Consider the following 23,396-nt stretch of genomic DNA (forward strand, 5'->3'; position numbering starts at 1 on the left):
AATGTTGGTTTCTACCCTAGCAGTGGAACTTTCAATCAACGGTGCGTTTGGTAGTGAAGTAGAAGACATGAATAGCGAAACACACTACGGCGGTGTCTATTCCTGTCAAACCTTGCTAGACTCAAATGCCTCACATGCAATTATTATCAACTAGAACACTTCGCAAAGTTAGCAAATGAATCATTTTTTTAGAGATCATGCCTAGACCACACTAAGACCAACTGTCCGCGAGTCCAACCCATATCAACAATGTGGTTTATCTTCAGGTGTTTGATCAGTTTGAGCTGGAGAACCAACCAGAGTGTGCGTACGATCACTTGGAGATCTATGATGGAGGAGATGCGTCATCTGAGATCCTTGGACGCTATTGTGGAAGCAGGAAGCCTACCGCTGTTGTTGCCAATGGAAGCGAAATGTTTTTGAAATTCTTTTCGGACGCATCCGTGCAGAAGAGAGGATTTTCGGCTTCTCACACCACAGGTTAGTTACTTGCTTTGTAGAGTATGTCCCCAGCAACCAGAACCATTGCTCTCATTTTTATTGGTTACGATTTTGGATTACAAGCAAACATGCATGCTGTTTTCCCTACATGTTCTAACTTGTAATAAAAAGCGTGGTAACTGTAAGCTATTTCTTATTTCACGTTTACACAGTAGAAAGTTTATCAATGTATATGTTCACCAATGATCAGTTTAAGAATGATAAACAATTAGACCAATTATATCAAAACTACAGGCTTGTGACGCGATTGCATTGTTACGTAGTGTGTGGTGGCAACTTAAAAGCAACATCAAGCGATCAGGACTTATTCTCCCACCCTCAATATGGCGACACCAACTACATCAGCGGACAGGATTGTGATTGGACAATCTCAGGCGATGGTGGAGCAGGTGTTCGACTGAACTTCGAAAGTTTCGAGGTTTGATTGTTTTGTAATTTATTTGTATCTTACTCTTTGAAATGTTTACCCAACACACAACACAAACTAAACTTAAATTCTGCGTCTAAAGGGTCTGGGGTTCTTGCAACTCAGACTAAAGGTGGAGTCGGGAAGGCTTTCTCGCTGTTTTTAGATCTCTGCTATATTGACTTGTGTTGCTTTTGTTGCAATGGTCAAACAGAACTGTATAGAAGTTCATAACTCTATGAAGATCAGTTTGGGTAAACAACAATTATGGCATGAATGGACATAATTGTATTAGAATGCCACAAACATTATCGACATCTAACTATTGTGTTGACTGCGTGTTCTCGAACGAGAATGCACGATCGCGCTATCAATCAATCAATCAATCAATCAATCGTTTATTTATCAAAACACAAAACACAAAAGTGACATAAAACAATAATACAGAGCTAATACAGAGCAAAATACATAGCAAAAATACAGAGCATACAGAGCAATAATACAGAGCAAAACAATAATACAATAATATAGAACAATAAACAATTATACTATCGCTGAGCTTTATAATCAATCCTTTATTAGGTGGAAGAAGAGAATGATTGCAGTTATGATTACGTCGAGATCTACGATGGAAATGACGATTCATCTGTTAGGATTGGAAGATATTGCGGAGAAGAGGTCGGTACAGATACTTCACATATTTTAAGTTTAGCAGGCGATAGCCCAAAGAAAGGCTCTAGGCTTTTTTCTTTGAAGAAGCGTGAAATCATGAGAAAAATTAAAGGTGCCACTCCGCAATCGATGGCATGCCTTTAAGTGTCTTGTTAAAAGTATTGTTAAATGATTTCGAGTGGGGTCGGTACTCCACCACCCTGTCGTCAGACCACTTGGCATGCGACAACTGAGCAAGTACATTCCAGCTACTGCTCAAGTCAGCAAATGAGATTTGCATCGGGCTTGCTTGGTCATCGCTTGCTAAATTGAAGTTGCCGTCTTGTGACATGCCAAGCTTTGGCTGGCTCAGTTGTTACTTGCTCAGTTTCATCATTTACTAACTTTAGTTACTTGCTGAAATGTTGCTAGCCTAGTTGTCACTTGCTCAGTTATCGCTTTCTCAGTTCACAACTGTTGACTTGTAGGAGACTCAGCAGGGATTGGGGGTGGGGAGGTAATGCCAGCCCTTCCCAGTTCAATCTGAGAAGCAAAATGTCGAAGCTACATCCTATGGTTGCTTGTATTTTGAACCAAACTTGTGGCTCATGATTAGATTTTTTCAACAAATTTTTACCTTTTCACAAAACATCAAGTGATGTCACTGACCACACACTCACATGTTCTGCCCACAGACTCCCGACGAAATCGTGTCGGCTGGCAACTCATTGTTTATTCGCTACCATTCTGACGACACAATCAACAAGAAAGGATTCCACGCCCGCTACAGGAGCACCACCAGCAGCCAAGTTCGGGTCGACAACGTTTAGCCAGAATCACTTTTCGTCATCATCAGTCTTGCGGTTCTAGAACGTCACCTAGCGGAGAAAGGATCTACATAGAAATTCCACTTGTAGAATCGGCTCCACCTTGATACGACGTCATCTTTTTATCGACGTCACAAACTTTTGAATCGCTTTCTTTTTTTATCATCAGCAACTGGCTTGCTGTGTCAACGTAGACCGTCTGTATGACGTCATAATTCATTTAATGATGATGTCACAATGACGGTAGTGTTTGTCGCTTTTTAACGAATATCTTTCGTAATTAAACCCATAGTGTTATACAATGAGTGTTCAAATCGTGTGCAATGGCAGTGCAAGCAGTACTGTAGTTAGAAAGCGCGTTCCATGAGTACAGTAGGCTATGTTCCATCAAGTGCGTGACTAATGTAATGTATTTTTTCAAATTTTACTCTTTGTCAGTCTAAAGGTCAGGAGCTCTGCCTTTTCCCAGGGAAAGATATTTTCTGGCAAAAATTCAAATTCAACTAACCTACATTTTCGAATACAACAGGAAATTGTAAGACCTCTGGTATAAATTTCATAAACTTTCCCTTTAAACCTCTTCCCTTCCCTGAAAATTACTTTTTGGTAAAGATAATAGTAATAATGACGCCACAAAAATGTTATTTTGTGATTGGCAATAAAGTTCAAGTATTCATTGCCGCTTACTAATACTCACCAACATGCTACAAGACAACCGCAAACTGCTGTTCTAGGCTGGAATGTACAAAACGCCATAACGTTGTTACGATTGGAGCCCATGACTGGACTGACTGCGCGCATGCGGCGCATAAATACAAACATTTTGAAGGAATATCAATAAAAAACGTTCAACTATTTTAGTTAGTAAAAGTTATTTATTAAATTTTTGTCGCCGTAAAAGTGACTTCTTTAGTATCATTATTCAAATAGCCTATCGCAGATCGGTAGCATGTCAAATTCCCTGTAAGACACCACCAACCAATAGAACATATGTGTAAAAAAGAGCTATGACAGAGGTGGGAATCGAACCAACATCATCGAAATTTATTCTCTAGTCTTAACTCACTAGACCACGCTGGCTACGGCGAAACGTTAGTCGGCAGGAGTGGCCGAGTGGTTAGCGCGTTGGGCTCGCAGTCGAGAGCCTGCGTGTTCGACTCCAGCCACCCGCACTTGCTGTTGTTTCTCTGGGCAAGAAACTTCACGATAATTGCCTCTACCCAGTGATCGATTTCGAGTAATGGGTAGTACCAAATTTAAGTCATAAGTAGAGTAGACAACCGGAAACAGACATTGCCGTCGGCTGCAGCGTGGGTCAGGTGTATGTCGGAAGGTGTATGTCGTACACCGATGCATAGCGCTCAAGTCCGCTTTCCCGCAATGCAGGATAAAGATAAACAAACAAACAAACAAAACGTTCATTGATTTTACTTTCTATCAGAAATCTTTGCGTTTTTTCTCTGTTTTTTTTGGACCTGTAACTTTCTGATTGGTTGAAACGCTGTTCCTGTAACTTCTGGTTGGTTCAATGATCCATTGTCTTAATTACCAAAAATTGTTTTGCTTAAGTGCTTACTCTGTAGAACTCGCCTATAGTGATACCTGAAATAAACTTTGAAAAAGTATCACAAAGCGATATGTGTCCGCAGCCAAATTCTACTTTAAGCTAACTGCATTGTGTAGTTCACGTAGTACGTAATGGTTAATGTAGTACGTATTACATTGTGTGTAATGTTAGAAATGAACTCAGACTTACGAATTACCAGTTTCTGGAACGGCATCATCATCATCATTCATCATTTTCAGCCTGTGAGCGCCCACTGCAGAGCGTAAGCCTTCCCCTTTTCATGCCAATTTACATGGTTATGTGCTAGTTGGTACCAATTGGTTGTATTGCATTGTTTGTCAATGCGTCCCTCCATCTCACTTTTGGTTTTCCTTTCTTTCTTTTGGTTTCTCGTGGTGTCCATGTTGTACTGGATCGGCATAGACAGTTTTAATTGGTCCGGAAACGGTAGCCACTAATAAAATAACTTTTGTAAGACATGAACCAAACAGAAACTGCGTTGTCTGTGACATCACTATGTAAATGGAAGTTAAAGGTGCAACATAGAAAAACGCAAAAAGTTCTGATAGAAAATAAATTAAGTGAACGTTCCACCGCAGCAAGGATGGTCCACTAAAGAGTTAGGCCTAGGGAATACATTTCAATGATGTGGGTTCGATTCCCACTCCTGTCATAACTCTTTTCTCTTCTGTAATTACTAAACAAAGTTCAAAGCATGGATCAACTTTCAGACTGAGCGCTAGAAGGGTCACAATTGAACGTTAGCCACTTAAACATGTTTTGATTGGTTGACGGTGTCATTGAGTCTTACTGAGAATTCTGATGAATTGACATGTTAAAGCGGCCACCTTCGGAAAAAAGCGATGTTAGAGGAATACTTTTAAAAGCAATAACAGTGACTTAGCTAAAAAGAATATTTTAGAAGGGCAAAAAGTAACTGTTGGGGAACAAACATCATTCAACACGAGTTAAAACATATATTTTGGGGGCGGTTGCCCTCTTCCTACGGGTCTACGAGTCTACGTCTCTGAACAATAATAAATCACAAATAACGTAACCACTGAGCTAACACATTTCATGACATCATAGCCAAATCGCTTTTTGTTGTCAACGTCACGTGGATTACATTGCATCGGTTTGTTGATTGATGACGACACAAAGCTGCTGGCATATTTACAAACTCCATGCCTTTGATGAGTTTGCGAGGAATTTAGGAAAAGCGGTGACGTTGATTGTTGCTATTGAGTTTGCAGCTTTCCCAGATGAGAGTGGAAGAGAGCCAAGCCAAACCGATTAGAATGCAGCATTTGGAAAACGCTAGTGATAGAAAATATTTGCTGAGTTAACCAGACGGATGCTGGGTTGAACTTTAGGTCACTCAGCATACAATAAAGAAAGTTGGTACATAAAAGAAAGTTGAAGACAATCAGAAGTTTTGAAACTTTAAACTTGCACAAGCTTGTTTTAATTTTGTTCTATATCAGTCAAATGATACTTTATTGTTAGCAATGTTCTAAAAAAATAAGAAAATGTTTTACACTTTGCTTTTGGTTTAGGCCTGCTTTTTTATCTACAGCGTTTCTGTCCAGTAGGCTACTCCAACATTTTCGACCCTAGGGTATGAACTTGGACAGACACGGTAAAAAGATGCAGTGCAAATTAATGCAAATATTATTTCTTCTCTATTGAAGAGATTACTTGACACTTTGTAATAAACACAACCGATTTCATTCCAGTAAAAGTTATTTATCAATCAAAATACAAAATCTTTATTTCCAAACGAAGCAAAGTCGTAATAAAAGTCACGGTGATCGTCAAAGAGCTTTTGAATATTTGGAGACTAATTTGACAGGTACAACTTCATTTTATCAGGTACAACAATTGTAAATTACCTTGTTTTTCTGATGGAATGGGATTTTTTTGTTGTTTTCTGATAGCAATAACCTTACAACTGAAAACTTTTTTTCAACCAAATAAAATGTCGGAAATGAAAGAATCAATGGTCTTACTTCGCTCCATATCAGGGAGCATTTAACAAGTTTTGAGGTTATTTTAACTTTTCGGTAATGCGCTATGGCCTTTCTATCGCCGTTTTGAAGTTATTACCCTCTGTTGTATCTTTTTTGCCTCCAAAGGGGAAATATCGTCAAACTGGAGAATCGCTGATCTAATTAACTAAACTAAAATATGATTCCTGGTTTGGGAAAACAATTGAACCCTTGTTCGTAGGGTTGTATTCAGGGCCTTTGAGAGAAATTTTCACTATGGGTACGAAGACTCATTCCGGGCCCCCCCTCTCACTCCGGGCCTCTTTTGTCTTGGGCAAAAAGCGTGATGTTTGCTTAGGCGTATTGTACATCACACAACATTTTACTGCAGAATTGGACATCTGTGCGCAATAATAGCATCAGGCTGCAATAAAACTATTATTTACTGTAGTGTTTAGTGTTGCGCATGTCAAGCGATCTGACCCTCGCCAATTTGTGTAGGCTATCCTGCATTGAATTCGTGTGTCAGTTGTTGATGGTGCTGTGAGAGGTGTCGCTTGTACAGCTTTAAAATGTAAAATTTTCAAATTCATTCATTTATTTCTCTTAAATCTAGCCTATAATTATTCCTGATGAGGACACTATGTGGTGTCGAAAACGTTGGATTTAGTAGTTTTATCTTGTTTTTTTTTGTGTGCTAAATAAAAAATGTTAAATCCGCTAACGTTACTGAGTGTTATATATGTATCTGGTACAACAAGTCAAGCTCTCTACCAAGGAGGCTCAAACATAACATCTTGTTAAAACATAATAAAATTAATCATCTGACCAATAACCTTTCTTCATTAATTTTGCACTCACCAGTCACCACATGCCTAGCAGAGGTGAACGAAGTCACTTTTTCTTTTTTTTATTCCGGCTCTGCTCCTGCTTTAAAAGTATTGACTCTTGCTCCAACTCCGAAATTCATTTTAAAGAGAAATAAGCGTAAAACTACCTTTTTCAAATAATTTTTAAAAGACATCCTCAAGGGTTTTTCTCAACCTTGCTTTTGCTACCCTATGCCCCCCCCCCCGAACAGGAGAATAATCAACTTTTATGATTTATAATAAAATAGACTCAAACGTTTTCGACACGTACGTGTGTCCTCATCAGGAATTAATGTATTGCAGATTTAATTCCTGATGAGAACACACGTACGTGTCGAAAACGTTTGAGTTTATTTTAATTATGTTATATTTTGTGTGAAATAAAGTATGCTAAACCCGCTAAAGTTACTATGTTTTATTTTTTTATGATGTAATTTAGGGTACTTTCAACAGAACATTTTTACACGTAAAGCATTAAATCACCACTTTGGGCTTCTAATTTGCGCGCAATGCACTCAATTACTTTTCCGGGCCTTTTGCTACATTAGGGCCCACCAGGACTAAAAAATAACAACTTTTATGCTTGAATTTAGTCGTTTAGGATGGTTTTAACCAACATTTTTGCGCGTAAAGTATAAAATCACGATTTCGGGCCCCCAACAATCACAGGCTTGGGCCCTCAAGGGTACGCCGTACTCTCTGTACCCCCCTCTCATAGGCCCTGGTTCTATTAGACTACTCATACAAAATGGAGGAAGATCTTCCCAAGCAGAAGTAACAAAATGTCAATTTTTCGAACAACAATATGGCAGTTGACGATTTAGATTACGTCGATGGAAAGGCAAGTAAGCCAATTTGTGTGTCCACTTTCAGGCATGCCTTTAAGTGGTACTGCTATTCTGCATTCATCAAATGCTGGCATTTGCACAACAATCTAACCTCTTAGTGTAATTAATTTCATCCCTTTAAGTCAGGGGTGACAAACCTTTTTGCGATCGCGTGCCACTTTGCCAATCACACATGAGTTATCGGGCCACACAACTTTTTAATCGTAACCTACTATGAAATCTTTTAGAAGCGACTCAAGATATTATTTCTGAAAGGTAACAAACGGCAGATGGAAGTAATAAAACCCACACAGTTCAAATTATCTTACGTAGAATCGAAACATACAACAGTAAATAAACACTAATCAACTTGAGCAAAAAGAATAGAGCAACAGTACTTGCACTGATGATGACGACAGTTTACTTTTCGAGGCGTTTGCTTTCATATGAGTATGATTTCTTTTAAAATATAAAAAAATAACATTGAAGCATTGAATTTTTTTGCTTAGTGGGATTTTTGGAAAGTTTTTTGCTCGACTAAGCGTTCAATCTTAGGTTGAACAGACGATATGGCAGTTCTCAACTGCATACTAAGATTTTCATCTGTCAGCCTCGACCTGTAACAACTTTTTGTCGTAATCGACCAAAAATACAAGGTGAAGTTGGTGAATAGTGTTTTCAAAACTTTACCTTATAGCTTTCCTATTTTCTAACTTTAAACCCTGAAAGTTAGTGATTAGGGCAAAAGAATAGCAAAGGAAAGGTGTACCAGTGAAAGCATAAAACATCTTTGAGATGTCTTTTGTCGTTAATGCATAAGCGATTGTCAAATTGTTTTGCGGCCGCATAAAATTCTTTGACGGCCGCATGCGGCCCGCGGGCCGCAGGTTTGTCACCTCTGCTTTAAGTGTTCTGCCAAAGATAACCAGTTCCTTTTGAACGTCTATACTCGTCTAACCAGGGCTATCACCATTCTGTTATGCAGCCACAACAAAATGCTAATAAACTGAGAGAACTGGCTGAAAATCAAAAGTATGGAGACTTTTTATGGACGCTACATTTCACTACAAACTGTTGTCAACTGTGTTATTATCAATTTCAGAATTAATTGTTTTTATCAACCCGTTTTTATGATTATAGTAGTCGCAGACTGTTGTTTTCAAGTAACGATAACAATCATCAGTTGAACTGAAATGTCACGTGATAACGCAAAGCCTCGAGCAAGCAGTGATCTTCGGTGGAGGTCAAAGGTCATACAATCATCGGTTTCAACCGAATCATCATCGTCATCTACATCATCATCATCGTCGTCAGAAAAAACGCTGGAGCAAAAGATGAAAGACCCAAGCGCGCCTCTTACCTTTAACGATCGGTTAAAGATACTTATGCAACGTGAACCCAACGCTCCACAGTTATCAAATTTGTCTTTTGACTCTACATCTTTAAGCATGCATCCATCGACCGCGCTTCTTCCACCTATTAGAAACATATTTGCCAACAAAACCCCTTCAACGAAATCGATTATTCATGGTACTTCCTATCAGCGAGGCAATGTTGACTTTCGCTCACTAAGAAAGCAACTCAACAATCCACAAATGGTGCAACCCAACAATCCACAAATGGTGCAACTCAACAATCAACAGATGGTGGAATTCAACAATCCACAGATGGTGGACCTCAACAATCAACAAATGATGCAACTCAACAATCCACAAATGGTGCAACCCAAGAATCCACAAATGGTGCAACCCAACAATCAACAGATGGTGGAATTCAACAATCCACAAACGGTGCAACCCAACAATCCACAAATGATGCAACCCGACAATCAACACATGATGGAACTCAACAATCAACAGATGGTGCAACCCGACAATCAACATATGATGCAACTCAACAATCCACAAATGGTGGAAGCCAACAATCAACAAATGGTGCAACCCAACAATCCACAAATGATGGAACGCAACAATCCACAGATGGTGGAACTCAACAATCTACAGATGGTGGAACGCAACAATCCACATATGGTGGAACTCAACAATCCACAAATGGTGGAACTCAACAATCAACAAATCATGCAACTCAACAATCCACAAATGGTGCAAACCAAGAATCCACAAATGGTGCAACCCAACAATCCACAGATGGTGGAACTCAACAATCCACAAATGATGCAACTCCACAATCCACAAATGGTGCAACCCAAGAATCCACAAATGGTGCAACCCAACAATCAACAGATGGTGGAATTCAACAATCCACAAATGGTGCAACCCAACAATCAACAGATGGTGGAATTCAACAATCCACAAATAGTGCAACTCAACAATCCACAAATGATGCAACCCGACAATCAACACATGATGGAACTCAACAATCAACAGATGGTGCAACCCGACAATCCACAGATGGTGGAACTCAACAATCAACAGATGGTGCAACCCGACAATCCACAGATGGTGGAACTCAACAATTTACAGATGGTGGAACGCAACAATCCACATATGGTGGAACTCAACAATTCACAAATGGTGGAACTCAACAATCCACAAATAGTGCAACTCAACAATCCACAAATGGTGGAACTCAGCAATTCACATATGGTGGATCTTAACAATTCACAAATGGTGGAACGCAACAATCCACATATGGTGGAACTCAACAATCCACAAATGGTGGAACACAACAACCCACGAATGGTGGATCTTAACAATCTGCGAATGAGTCAAACACAGAACGCTCGACTGGAACAATCAATGAGCTCAGAGGTCAGGACATCTGTGGGAACACCAATGAAAAGATCAGCCAGGGCACCAATAAGTTCATCTTCACATCCAAATGTTGAATCTACAACAAATCAACAAATAAATCCTTCAAAGATTTTACATGTAGAACAGCCAATGGATGTGCAAGCAGAAAAATTAATAGATCAACCTACTATGACATCTGCAGCACCGCACATTAACCTTCCACCACATCGACATGGACTTAGATCATCTAATGTACAAATGAGATCACTGAGGGTGGCCACATCAGAGATAAGTCAACCACCAATAGAAACACATTTTTCTGGCGGCAAAATTAAATTACGATCGGACTCACCAACATTAAATACGTCATCATCTCATCCTTACCTAGACCAGACAAATTCTGACACCACCATGAGGTCATATTCCCCACATTCACATTCGGTAGAGCTGTTTGCGTTTGATAATTTATTCGAGGGACCACCGTCGCTTCAAGAATTGGGTCAATTTCAAAACTCGTTGTCAACTTCAGCGTGGAAAGTTGCTCTGCTTGATCAACACCCAAGCGACCAGAATCATTCCACTGTAACATCTGCGGATTCAATCTCTGTCCAACCGTTGCTTAAACTAAATTTGATTGCACCAAATTTATCAGTGCAACTGCCAACTTCTAGTACAGCATCAAGTCATTCGTTTGTTTCTCCACCACGCCAGGAAAATGAAATCACTGTAGATTTTGGGCAACCACCATCAAAACAGTCAGGAGTTGTCAGCATATTTGACGAGTTGCAACCAATGTTGCAGTTTGAATTGTCGTCAGAATCTTCTCAAGAAGGCAATACGTCGAATCGTGTCTCTCCAATTGATGACGATATTGATGAGTTCTTGTCTACTCCACCGCTGAAGCCATTGTCTGAATTCTTACCAACTATGGAAAACCACGAGCAAGGTGTTATGATAAAGATGTCATCTGACAATATGCTAACACCTAAAGTAACTCAGTCTTTGACAAAATTACCTCGAATTAGTCATACTGTTGAAACGTCACAATCTACATCAATAAATTCTTCCCATCGAGTGACTGTTCACCAATTATCCTCATCAGATTCTTTACTTGTTCAATCAGGTGTATCCTCTCAACTCAACAACTTTTCCACGTCGTTTTCCCCTATTACGCAATCACAATCAACATCAATGCCTGCCTGTGACGTCACCATCCCCCAAGAAAAACCCGAGCCAACTTCAAAACGGAACCCAGTGTTCTCCGGACCAACCCAGATCGGTAAGGCAGATTTTCAACAAAGCAATCTACGTACGTCTGAGTTCCGGCAAAGAAACACACTAAAAGGTTTTCCTTCAATTGGTCAACCATTTGGTCATTTAAATGATAGTTTATCCCCACTGTCCTTATCTTCATCTGCACAGCAAACTTTTTCGAAATTACCTGCAATATCAGGAATGTTTTCTTCCCCACAACTTACACCCAACATGGGTCTACCGGTAGAGGCGCCAGTGAGCAAATCGGAAACCCTGTTGGTACTCCCGTCCGTTTTGGGGCAGCAACTGATTCTTTCATCATTTCCAGAGATCGAATTGCAATCCAAATTGAAGGAAGAAGAAGATGATTATCCACCGTTCTGATGACAATGCAAAGAATTGTTCTAAACAATGGTGAAACAATCCTATATAAATGCAGTAGGCCTACTGTTTTTATTTACCGATTATAATGACACAATGATGTTAATTGATGATGATGCAACAATGTTGACAAGTAATCAGTAAAAAAAAATTTAAAACTTTTTTCTAATTTTACTTCATACATTGTAACCGCCCTGAAGATGTAACATTGCGATGGTGTGGAACGTTAGTAAAGCATTAAACTCTTTTTGATTTTTCTACTTGTGTTTCTATATATCAGATGAACATTGCTTGTAACTTAAGTTGTTCAGGTAAACAAGTCATTTTGATGCACAGAAAAACGTTGTTTTAGCTGTAACCTCTCAGATGAGGTCTCAAATCCTTTCAGGTTATGTTTATCCAAACATTTTGTGATTTGCGCCAACTCATGAGTTAATCAAGAACAAATTCGAAATAATTCATCCTCCAAGTGAATATTTTAGTTTTGTGCAAAAAGAATAATACAGTTGATCTAAAACTGCACTTACACTCAAGATAAAATGACGTATCAGGAAAACTATTCCCCCAAGTAAAGTAATAAAGTATTTCTGGTAGATTTCTGGTTTTCTTTCTGCCAGCTTTTTAACACTTGAAATTGCAACTTCAAGTTTTAATTGCTTCCTTATGGCTGAAATTGTCATATACAGGGATCTAGTCGATGTCGTCAGAAAGCAGCGATAAAGTTGCCAACGCTCGGATCGTTTGAACCAAGTTTGCTCAAGATATTTATTTAAATCAAGTTATTGCTTGCCAGTCAGCAAAATTGCTATTTCCACAACAGTTTATCAGCGCTAGACCCTAAAATGATGTGAAATCTCAACTTTTGCATGTCATGTGGCATTTGTTTGTCACCAATGAGTTTTACGTTAAAATAACGTAAACAAAGTTAAGGATTTAAAAAGTTTCAAAATCGTTGTTTAACTGATACAGTGCAAGTCTTCGCAACCCAGCAGTGACGGAAAAAATGACGACGATAGTTATTGCCTATGTATCATGAGCTCTTGCAGTGTAAACATTTGCATTGAGACTGATCAACGCAGCTTCGCGCAGTAGGCCTAAACCCACGGCTTTTCTCCAATGCACACTATCAGCTCGGTTAACATAGTGGTCCTCGTCTTCGAGGATGATGGTCTTTGCAGTATCGAGGATCAGTGCCGGTCTTTGGGGTGTGCAAACCGTGCGATCGCACAGGGCCCGCAAATTAGGGGGCCCACAATTTACTCAGAAAATGCAGTAATTTTTGTCATTTCCAATGGAAAAATTCAACAAAAGAATTAGCAACAAGAAAACATAAGGACACAACCTATTTCGTACCCTGAAAAGATCGAGAGAAAAAAACAACAGAGCCGAAGTCGCTGATCGGAGTTGCGGCAAACAATTCAAAATTTCTCTCGATCTTTTCAGGGAATGAAATAGGTTGAAAATCAATTTTGTTGACAGCGGACAGCACCATTTTACAGTAATATTCATACCCAAATTTTTGTTGAACATGCTCTCAGAATGGCCCAAATTCAAAGTGATTGTTCAAAATTTTCTGGGGGAGGTCCTCCAGACCTCCCGCCGCTGGTTGTCGCCTTTAGCAAACGCACCATCAGGCAACGCCCGCCGACCGTCAAACCACCCCCTCCCATTTCAAAATATCTAGCTACGCTATTGAATTGGATCATTGTCATTGGGGCCCGCAAACCATATTCCGCACAGGGCCCGAAATACCCCAAAACCGGCACTGCGAGGATGATGTACCGTAAACTGCAAAATCCGTCATTTTACATTGATTCGTCTTTTTACATTGAACGTCTGTAAAATGTTAAATCAATGTATCAATGGTGGATTTCGCTGTCCGGGGCAGAGTTAGCCAAGTGCAGACAATGAGAACGCATATTATCTTACTGGTGATACCAGCAGTTATTGTTTTTACTTTGCTGCTTCCATTTGCGCATCCTACTAAACCACAGATACGAGGCGCTGGCATGTTGGGACGAATCAACTCCAGAGGATTTGTATATGGTGAGTTAGAATCTGGAATTTATTGCAAATTATTTGTTTTCAAATTGGAAAAGCTTTTGTGAAATGGCAATCTTAGATATACAGTAAGGTTTTCAACAATTTTATCCAAGATATTTTGTCAAACTGATTGGTTTCTAAGTTGTCTGTCAAATCAAATGTAAAAATAAGTTTGAAAAGTCAGAAACAACACCATCTGTGAAATAGAAAAGTTTTACTTTAGAGCTGATAGTTGTTAACAAAAAATAGCAATAGGATTTGACAAATTAGTCGACTTTGTCAGCAATAGCATTGATGACAAAACAATCGCGACCAGTGAAAACTCTTGCTTCGAGTTCGCGTTTCGGTAGGTACTTTAACATTACCCACTCGTCGAAAAGGTACGCAATCATGCGTGACATGTTCATTCGCGATTCAGCTGATTTCAGTCATGTGACTCGACACGTGATAGTCTGATCGAAAAATTTTGATACAAAGAAATTTAACTGAATGCTTCACCCCAACCACCGTTGCCTAATGGTTAGGGCAGAGGAGTAGTAATTTCGATTTCGTGGGTTCGATTCCCACCCTCTGCTAATAGTATTTTTTCTTCTGCAACTGAACTGAGTGCAAGAAGGATCTTAATGGTAGCCACTTTAACAAGTCGAAATTGTGACTAAAACACAAAGCAATTTCACATTGAAAAGCAGGCAGTCTTCGACGAGTGGGTGATGTAAAAGTGCCTACCTCGCGTTTCATTTTGATGGTTTGTCACCAACTCGTACCAGCAGAAGAAATGTCTGACAGTTATGCAGAAGATAGAAGCAGAAGAACCTGACAGTTATGACGACATAATGCTTGTTTCTTTAGTGGGAGATACAATGATGAACTTTCTGGAATCCCAACTTCGTGGAATTCTCATTCCAAGATTCCAAGTGTCATCCACGCAGACGCTCAAGAAGTAAATTATCTTATTGATGTAGATTTGATGTTCTATGACGTTCGTTGCAAAAGTGTGCGCTCCAAGTATTGCATTACTGGAAGTATGTTTGTTGAGTAATGTCAAGCTCCATGTGTACGACTCAATTATACATGGAGTGGGGGAACTGAACCTGAGACCTATTAACTTCGATTGATTGTATTGTTCTGACTCATCAAACACTTTGCAACAAGATGCAATGAAAACTTTAGAAGGAATTTTTTCTGTTGTTTGCCAGATCGACTTTTCTCTACACAAATGACCTTTGTAATTTTCCTTACACTTTTCCTTCCACTTGTAAAGTGTTTCAAAGCCTTACGACCACATTCGGCAAAAGGCCATTTTTCTAATAATAAAATTATTACAGAAATTAAAAGACAGCTAAATTTTTGCTTTGCAGCATTAGAATAAAGCAATTCAACATCCCCACTACGTCAATCACTACGTCATCCAATGACATCATTACCGCTGCGGTACGCGATGCTAATTGCATCATCACTGGTGACCTCGAAGCAAAACAAAAAGTATTTTTTGTTTCGTGAGTAGCTTTATAGCAAGTAAACCGATGGATCATTTTTTAACCTGCATGGCATCAGATAGCTGAAGGGAAAATCTAAAGTTCTCGTTGCTCTCTGATTTTGACCGAAATTTTGTTTCCAATTGAACTCAACCAAGAAGATACTGCTGATGCCAATTCTACTATAATTCCATCATAATAGGTAGAAAACCGACGGGTTTGCAGGCTTCACTTCATAATAAAAAGCGGCGGCTTTGGTCAATAGCCTACAACCAGTTTTTGCCCTCCAATCTAGCCTGGAAACATCGCTCATACGCCATCATCAACCAGTTTTTGTTAGTTTGTATCATTGTACAACCACCAGCAGCCCAGCAGTGAGCTGTGCATGATAATACTGCTGTGGTGCCCTGATTTATAAGATTGTGTTAAAATTTTGACGTCATATTAGTTGAAGTGTGTAGACTTACGTCTGTGGATTTCCTAAACAAGAGCTTTGGGGAATTCTATTTTCAAGCAATTTTCTTTTTTTCTACAGCGTTTCCGTCCAGGACACATTTGAAATGAGATTATCAGGAATCAAAATATCTCAGAGGATTTCAGTTGGTATGAATCGCGATAGAAAACTCAAAGTAGGTTGAACGACCTTTTACGTACTATAAAATGATAACAATAACAATACAGTAAGTAATTTTATACAGCGCTGTATTCATAATGAATTTTCGTTTCGATTAGCGCTTCACAAAGCAAGCATTGTCAACGCGGCCGAGTACATTATTATTCTGAATCTGTTTTTTTGCTTCGTGCCAAGCAGGAACAAGATTGAATATCATTTTTTGAAAAGTCTGGTATGACCCGACAGGGTATCGAACCCATGCATACCGATTATGTTTACTAATGCTTGAACAGAATGTATTCACATGAAGCCCGCGTGATGTGAAACGAATTAAAATCATAACAAACCAGAGGTAGCAAAACTTTAAAACACTTTTGTTATTATCCTTTTTTGTTATGACTCTCTTTATCTAAAGGCACGTGATACGATGCGTACAAATCAGGATCGCCAGCCTGCTTTATAAAAGTATGCGTCTTCATATAATGGTAAGGAGTGGGGGTTAACTTTAATTTAAACTTTAAGTATGGTTTTAGAATTCAACAGGACATTCTAACCCTCCTGGAATTTTTTTTGCAATTTTCGTCCAACCCCCCTTATCCCAAAAATTACTTTTCGCATTTAATTTTCTCGTATTGCATTGACATCAATTTTTATTTATAACATTTGAAGTTCCAATATTATTTGTTAATTTACTAAAACACGTTAACAATGTTGCAAGACAGCCGTAAACAGTTTTTCTGGTTTTGGTTCATCGTAAAACACGATAAAGTGGTCATTTTGCCGAGATGTGCCAGTTGCTAGTACAAAGAAGCCTGGACGTCCCAGGAAGACATGGAGTGATACCATAAATGATGACAGAAAGCGGTGGCAGATGACCAAAACTAGCCTCCTAGATTGTAATGAATAGAGAGTGAGGATGTGCCAGACCCCGTCCTACCCTGATTATAGGAAATGAGACGTAAAACAGGAAGAAGAAGAAGAAGATTTTTATAAGACCACTTTGTACGAACTAATTATAAGAACAAGGTCTGCCTGTGAGCTCAGTGTTGAGCACCCGACTAAAGATCACGCGGCGCTGGTTCGTCTCCCGCGGTGTGCACTGGAGCAACGCATTCTAAAGACTGCTCTTCATTTATTGGCATTTAATGGATGGGATAATTCCACGACAGTAACGCTTCAACAATCGGAAACTCCACTCTGTCAATCTCGGTGATCGGGTCTGCGTCAGTGGTTCAAAGTTTCAACAATTATGCGAAACTGCCAGGATTAAGTTCTCAAAGAAGCTTTCTCAGTCTGAGAATGAAGATCAAACTAATCAATTCCTTTTAAGAACTTCTGATAAACTAAACAGTTAGCTTAAATAAAACCCTTATACTGTATTAAATAAACTAAAAATCTTATAAAAAATCTTTATTGAAATTTGAACAACAGTCGAGCACTTGTTCAGTTCAATAAAAACTCTAATAATTAAGTTTTTTTTTTTTATTTCCTGTAGCTTAATTCTTATTTGAGTCTGCTAAATCCTATCATCAGATTCCTTCTCCTTGCAGGTTCGCCCGGCCAGGTGCAGAGCTGCCATTTCAAGATTATCATATTCTCTTGGTGGTAACAGTGCAGAAGGTTGGATCGCAAACCAAGTAGGCCCAAGCAATAGGAACGTAAAGAGAGCTATACTTGGGATGGTAAGATGCTTTTTTAGTGAGTTATCATGCTCATGAAATGACTCGTCGCTGAATGAAACCAACGATCGCAACACATCGTGAAATGCTGCAATATTTAACATTATACAATTTTATTGACTTTCTATAAGTTTTTAGATTTCTTGAAACTCCAGATTAATAGTGTGCAACAGTAAATAGCTTGTGGGATCTGACATAAAATATCTGAATCTGCATAGTTTGGAAAAGATACAAATGTGTTCGGCCTCGTGTCGTCATAATTTAATTAACCTATTCGGTTTGTAACTTCACAAATAGCCGTTTGAAGCAGCTCATCATCCATTTTTTGTTGGCAGCATAAAAGGATGCTGTCCGCCCGGTTAGCTCAGTAGTAACGCGCCAGGCTTAAGATCACGCGGCGCTGGTTCGACTCTCGAGGTGTGCGCTTGAGCAACGCATTTCAGGACTGCTCTTCATTCAGCGGCACCTAGTGAATGGAATAATTCCCCGGCAACAATACTTCAACAATCGGAAAACTTCACTCTGCCAATCTCAGTATCCGGCCCTGCGTCAATAGCCTCTACAAGTATGCGGAACTATCAGGAATAACCTATCAAGGCTTTGTCAGTCCGAGGATAAAGATTCAAAACCAACCAACCAATCATGATAGATTCTATGAATTACGAACTTTATGAATTCTATGACACAACAAACAAAACGTTTTCAAAATTTTCAAACTCATAGGAAATGAACCTAGAAATGGAAATGAAATAGAAAATTATAGGAAAACTGATAACTGATAGATAACTTCATAGGAAACTGACAGGATGATTTTATCTTCATAAAACCTCGCATTAATGCTTGATCCTGTTTTGGTTACAGATTTGCCCGAGTTTAAAGAGCCTGATGCAGAATGAATTCAACGCATTTATAGACCAACTGAGCAGTAAGAAGTTCATATAATTAACACTGCACTTTTTGAATAATGTCACTTCACAAATGAATAAATTATTTGGATTTTGGCATATTCAGTAAAAACTAATGTAGAAAAACTTAACAAATTAACGCACACACTTTGTTAATATTTTAGCTGTTTTGCCGTTGCCATTGGATACCAGCATTGATTTCGCTCTCGCGAGGCGTCCAAAGTTTCGCTCTAATACCGCGCAGTTGGCGATAAACGGGAGATCGTTTCCAACTGGCTTCCCAAAAATAAGGTATAAGCTACATCAGAATCATTCCAGACGACGCAGTTTAAAATTCACAGACAGTTTTCCAACCGGTCTTCAATGAGTCATAATGGATGGCCTTCCGGATTACGACGGTTCGATACCTGCCCAGAACACTCGACTCTGCCTGTGGCAAATAACATTCATCACATCTGAAGGTGGACACAAAGATTGGCTTCCTTGTCTTTCTGTTCATTTCTTATAAAACTTTAGCTATCTGGCGTGGGGATGTTACACAAAGATTTAATTTGCGATTCAAAACTCAATTACTTTCCAGATACAGAATTCCGAAGTCATTTGTCTCCCCACTGAGCAGAAGTGAGACAATGTTTCAACTTACCCTTAGTGACTACGTCATAAACACGTTCATTGCGTCAGCCATGCATCACAAAATCGTTGAATTTTCTCTCACCGAAGAAGAGGTGATGCGCATGCGAGTTAAGAATGACTGTGTTAATTAATTACTAGTTCATTAATTTATTAATGATAAATTAATATCCCATTTCTGATTGGTTGAACTAAATTGAAACACAACAACTCAATAATTAGAACAAATGTTTAAGATAGTTGAGGTTTTGTGGCCGTGCCACCTACAGACATGCTCCTGTAGACTGCCACTTGGACTCCTGGTCAGGCACGTTTTAAACCTTTGAAGGTTTTGCTACATTTTCCCGTTTATTGACGTGCTGGTAGGTCTATATCGACCATTGTAGTAAGTATCTTTTTCATCCCAAATTCATTAATGACGAAATATGAAATAATATTGATGTTAAAATTGCCCTAATTATAACAATATAGCCCTAATTATTGTAATAACCTTAACTTTAATAAATAATTATCGAGCAATAGTAGATATGCTAATTTCTCAGAACCGGGTTAAGATACGGATAAGGCGATTATTACTTCAAAAATATATTAGGCTTCGAAACAAAACAGTTTTTCCTGTCGCTGCTTTTTGGGGCAGTTTTGTGTGGTTTTGGATTATGCAATCTGGATATACAGTATATAGAGATGAATGCTTAATTTTTATCGATGGTAGATTATGATGGCCCGTTCTTAGTCTTTAAACCACGTATTTGTGCAGTTCTTTTTTTATTTGTTTAGATATATGACGTCACCAAACTCAACTTGTCTGCTGCAGTGCTCTATGACGTCATACCAACACTGGGAGCTCACATTGGAAAGTCAGTGGTGAATTCCCTAAACTGATTCTGTTCAATTTTTTTTTTTCATTTCCATTGTCAGGTCAGCTGTGTGGCAGAATGGCCAGAGCGCCTGCACAAAGAAACAAAGAACGTTGGTTCAATGCCCTTTGAAAGCATGCGGCTTTGCCTCGCCAAGTGATCACCATCTCCAGTGGCGTTGGCAGGGGGTCCAAAGGGTTATTTTGGACCACGCCCGGGATTATTCTAGGAACCCAAAACCTGTTCAAGTGGCCCGAAAACATGAAAAAGTCACAGTGTATTCTTTGGATGCAGTGCGTTATTATAAATGTCCTTATTAGGGCCCAAGGATCTCACAAACAGTCTCTTTTTATTTCCAGGCCACTATTGTTTGACGTGCAAAACATCACGCGCCCAAGAATTATCTTCACAGAGGGGTCGGTTAACACTGATATTAGCTGCGAGGTGAAAGTACGAGTGGCTTTAGAAGAAGATTTGTACTTGGATGTGGCGACCTTTGAACTGGTGAGTTTGATACTTGGTCCAAGAATATTTCATCAATCAGTGATTTTCTTTGTTATTTGTTTAGGAAAACAATGTTTATTTTAACCTGGCTGCTAATCTTTCAGGCTATCAAAGCCGGAGGAAGTATCAAAATTACCGACAACGTCATATCCGGTCAAGTTGCTGACCTCAACGTCACTATGAGTGAACCAGGAAGCCTTTTCTCTATTTTCTCATCATCAAATGTCACCGAGTTGTTGAACAATCAAATAATTCCAAGGCTAAATAGTAAGTTTTTAACAGAACAACTTTGAAGATTTTCAGGCTACAAATTTGTACGAGTTGACATTAGAGCTTTTTGAAAAGAAATCAAAACGAGAATTAATTCCAGGAGTAGGGTTCAGAATAAAGTAAACATCGTAAAAAATTAACTTGCGAGGAAACGACAGAATTCCAGGCCATGTAATGTTGCTATTGTTGCTAGGCAGGGTTGGAAGTCGTTAGTCAAAAAGCAATGACTATTTCACTATTCGATAATGCCCAAAAAAGCAATGACTTTCCGCTATCGATACTTAAAAAGCAATGGATAGCAATTACTAAAAATATTGTATTTTATTGTATTTGCGTATTTAACGATCAGTGATGCTAGGTTGTGTTTTAAAAACAAGCAAGTGAATCTAAAAAACAAGCCCAAAACAGGCAAATCAACACAAAAACAAGCCCAATAATTTGCAACCAATACCAATTAACACAAAGCACGCAGTTTAGCAGTTCAAAATTTTCAATACAATCTTTGCAGTCCATAGATCACGTTTATTTCAAGAAAGCATTTTGTTTACGCCATTCCAAGCAATAATTATCTTGAAAAGAAAGACTAAAATGTTGACTACAAAAAAACCTCACATTTTCAGTGTCAAAAAAAAGTTAAGAAAAGTTTGACTGGCCAAAAAACAAACCCAAAAACAAGCAACCCGCAAACTCAAAAAAATACCCACACTCGAATAAAACAAGCCCCAACTTGCGGGAAAACCGCAAGGTTGGCTACACTGTTAACGACTCTCACTGGCAAGGTTTTTCTGAACTGTGTTGCCGCAAAATCTTCCTTAATCCATTAAAGTTCGAAAACCGGAAGGGGACTAGGTCGGATAGTAATCCGAAAACTAAATCTCGTAAACTCGTTTTGACGACAAAGTAAATGAACAACAAAAAATGATTCAGCGGTTCTCCTAAATATCGATTAGTGAAAAACGAATAATGATTTCGTTGCTTGCATAAAAAAGCAGTGAATAACGCGCATTTGATATTAATTTTTAAAAGGAATGGGTATAAGCATTCGATACTCAGAAAGCAACGAATAACGCTATCAAATAGTGACAACTAGTCGTTACTTCCAACCCTGTTGCTAGGGAGGTTTTCAAAAAGTTTTCATTTAACATCTTCTGAAAAGCTGATAACGATCAAGCTTTAACGCACAAATGAAAAACTTTTTGTTTGAATTGTTGCTTTCTAACAATAAACTTTAATCTAAAAAAGAAAAATGATGGGACTTTTGTATATTTTGAATGCACTTTCTTGTGTTGTTTAATGCACCAATGCTCTTAGCTTGTCTAGTCGTCGTGTATGATTGCAATCAAAAGTCGCAGCTAGTCTTAACGCATCTATTTCATCACGGTGATGTTAGGCCACTAGGCGATCAATACTAAATTGAAGATTATTCTTAATGATCTGAAAAGCCACAAAAAAATATTTCGTGATTTATGCTTTCAGGTCTGACAAGTCAAGGATTTAAAATTCCAATGCTAAATATTCCAAAGGTAAAAATTCCCATGGTGAAGAGCCTGAAGTTTCCTAAGATTGGAATACGCAACGCGGAAGTATCAATGAAAGAGGTAACTCTTCAAATTTGCTTTCCAGATTTTTTTTATTTGACTGAACAAATAGATCAACCACTTCTTTATTTAACAAGCGAAATCTCTTAATCAGATAAAAATGTTTTGAAAATATCGTCTAATTTTTAAAGATGTCAATCCAAAAATCTTGAAATCTTCTGCCATCCTTCAGAATACTTCCTCCTCAGAAGAGCTTTTTGAAACAGTTTTTTTGTGAAAACAAAATTGTTGACAGAGTTAAATCAAAATGAAACGAAACACTTTAAATTATGTTTGAGATCCAGTGTCATTTTGAATTCACAACTTAATGAAATCCGCGTTCATGATGGAAAAGTAAGGAATTTCGCGCTAATACAATAGGAAATTTTTTGTGACTTTGGAACCTTATATTGCTTCTAACTTACAGTGATCAAACTCCATATCTCTGATTAGTATTGGTACTGTCATGTAGATTTCACATGTTGCAAGGGGGCTTTTATTTAAAGACTGCTTGTTTACAGAACTCCATTGAAATGGCAACCGATCTTGTGCTAGAACAATTTCAATGATATAATTTATCCACCACATGCAGTTGGACCAACTACCTCTCCAATGTGAAGTTTTTTAACAAATATACCTTACATCGCGCTTACAATCATCATCGGTGGATGAAGGACGTTTTGGAAGTATCTTTGTTCTATTCATTTTGCTTGTTTGTATGATTTTTCAATCTTAAAATGATATTGAAACACCAATAAAGTACCAATGACGTGTCTACGCTGATTGTTTTGAAATAATGGAGTCTCAAGACCCCGCTTA

The 23,396-nt window shown here is 38.6% G+C and overlaps 3 protein-coding genes across 4 annotated transcripts in view; all 3 read left to right on the forward strand.

Moving 5' to 3' along the window:
* Positions 1-2,681, forward strand: part of LOC145768196 (bone morphogenetic protein 1-like) — a 31,097-nt gene extending 28,416 nt beyond the window's left edge. For both annotated transcript variants that reach the window (XM_082579674.1, XM_082579676.1), the window contains 4 exons: positions 267-480; positions 765-919; positions 1,490-1,585; positions 2,254-2,681. In XM_082579674.1, the coding sequence (XP_082435800.1) occupies positions 267-480; positions 765-919; positions 1,490-1,585; positions 2,254-2,388 (600 nt within the window). In that variant the 3' untranslated portion in view covers positions 2,389-2,681. The remainder of the gene's footprint in view (positions 1-266; positions 481-764; positions 920-1,489; positions 1,586-2,253) is intronic.
* An 11,205-nt stretch (positions 2,682-13,886) lies between these two features.
* LOC145769232 (uncharacterized) lies at positions 13,887-16,101 on the forward strand. The gene is made up of 4 exons (XM_082580814.1): positions 13,887-14,070; positions 14,917-15,007; positions 15,426-15,549; positions 16,078-16,101. Exons 1-4 carry the CDS (start codon positions 13,887-13,889, stop codon positions 16,099-16,101), a joined length of 423 nt encoding a protein of 140 aa, XP_082436940.1.
* Position 16,102: 1 nt separating this feature from the next.
* LOC145769234 (lipopolysaccharide-binding protein-like) lies at positions 16,103-23,350 on the forward strand. The gene is made up of 10 exons (XM_082580815.1): positions 16,103-16,171; positions 17,706-17,837; positions 18,696-18,759; positions 18,904-19,030; positions 19,320-19,464; positions 20,147-20,226; positions 20,586-20,730; positions 20,835-20,997; positions 22,477-22,598; positions 23,099-23,350. Exons 1-10 carry the CDS (start codon positions 16,103-16,105, stop codon positions 23,144-23,146), a joined length of 1,095 nt encoding a protein of 364 aa, XP_082436941.1. The 3' UTR covers positions 23,147-23,350.
* The last annotated feature ends 46 nt before the right edge of the window (positions 23,351-23,396 follow it).

This window comes from Aplidium turbinatum, chromosome 4 (genome assembly GCF_918807975.1).
Source record: "Aplidium turbinatum chromosome 4, kaAplTurb1.1, whole genome shotgun sequence".
Classification (NCBI taxonomy): domain Eukaryota; kingdom Metazoa; phylum Chordata; class Ascidiacea; order Aplousobranchia; family Polyclinidae; genus Aplidium; species Aplidium turbinatum.

Coding starts and splice junctions, on each gene's coding strand:
- LOC145769232 (XM_082580814.1), top strand. CDS start 13,887: ATGGTGGATTTCGCTGTCCGGGGCAGAGTTAGCCAAGTGCAGACAATG. Junction 14,071..14,916: donor CTCCAGAGGATTTGTATATG/GTGAGTTAGAAT, acceptor TTGTTTCTTTAG/TGGGAGATACAATGATGAAC. Junction 15,008..15,425: donor TCCACGCAGACGCTCAAGAA/GTAAATTATCTT, acceptor TTTGCTTTGCAG/CATTAGAATAAAGCAATTCA.
- LOC145769234 (XM_082580815.1), top strand. CDS start 16,103: ATGAGATTATCAGGAATCAAAATATCTCAGAGGATTTCAGTTGGTATG. Junction 19,031..19,319: donor ACTGGCTTCCCAAAAATAAG/GTATAAGCTACA, acceptor ATTACTTTCCAG/ATACAGAATTCCGAAGTCAT. Junction 22,599..23,098: donor CGGAAGTATCAATGAAAGAG/GTAACTCTTCAA, acceptor GCTTGTTTACAG/AACTCCATTGAAATGGCAAC.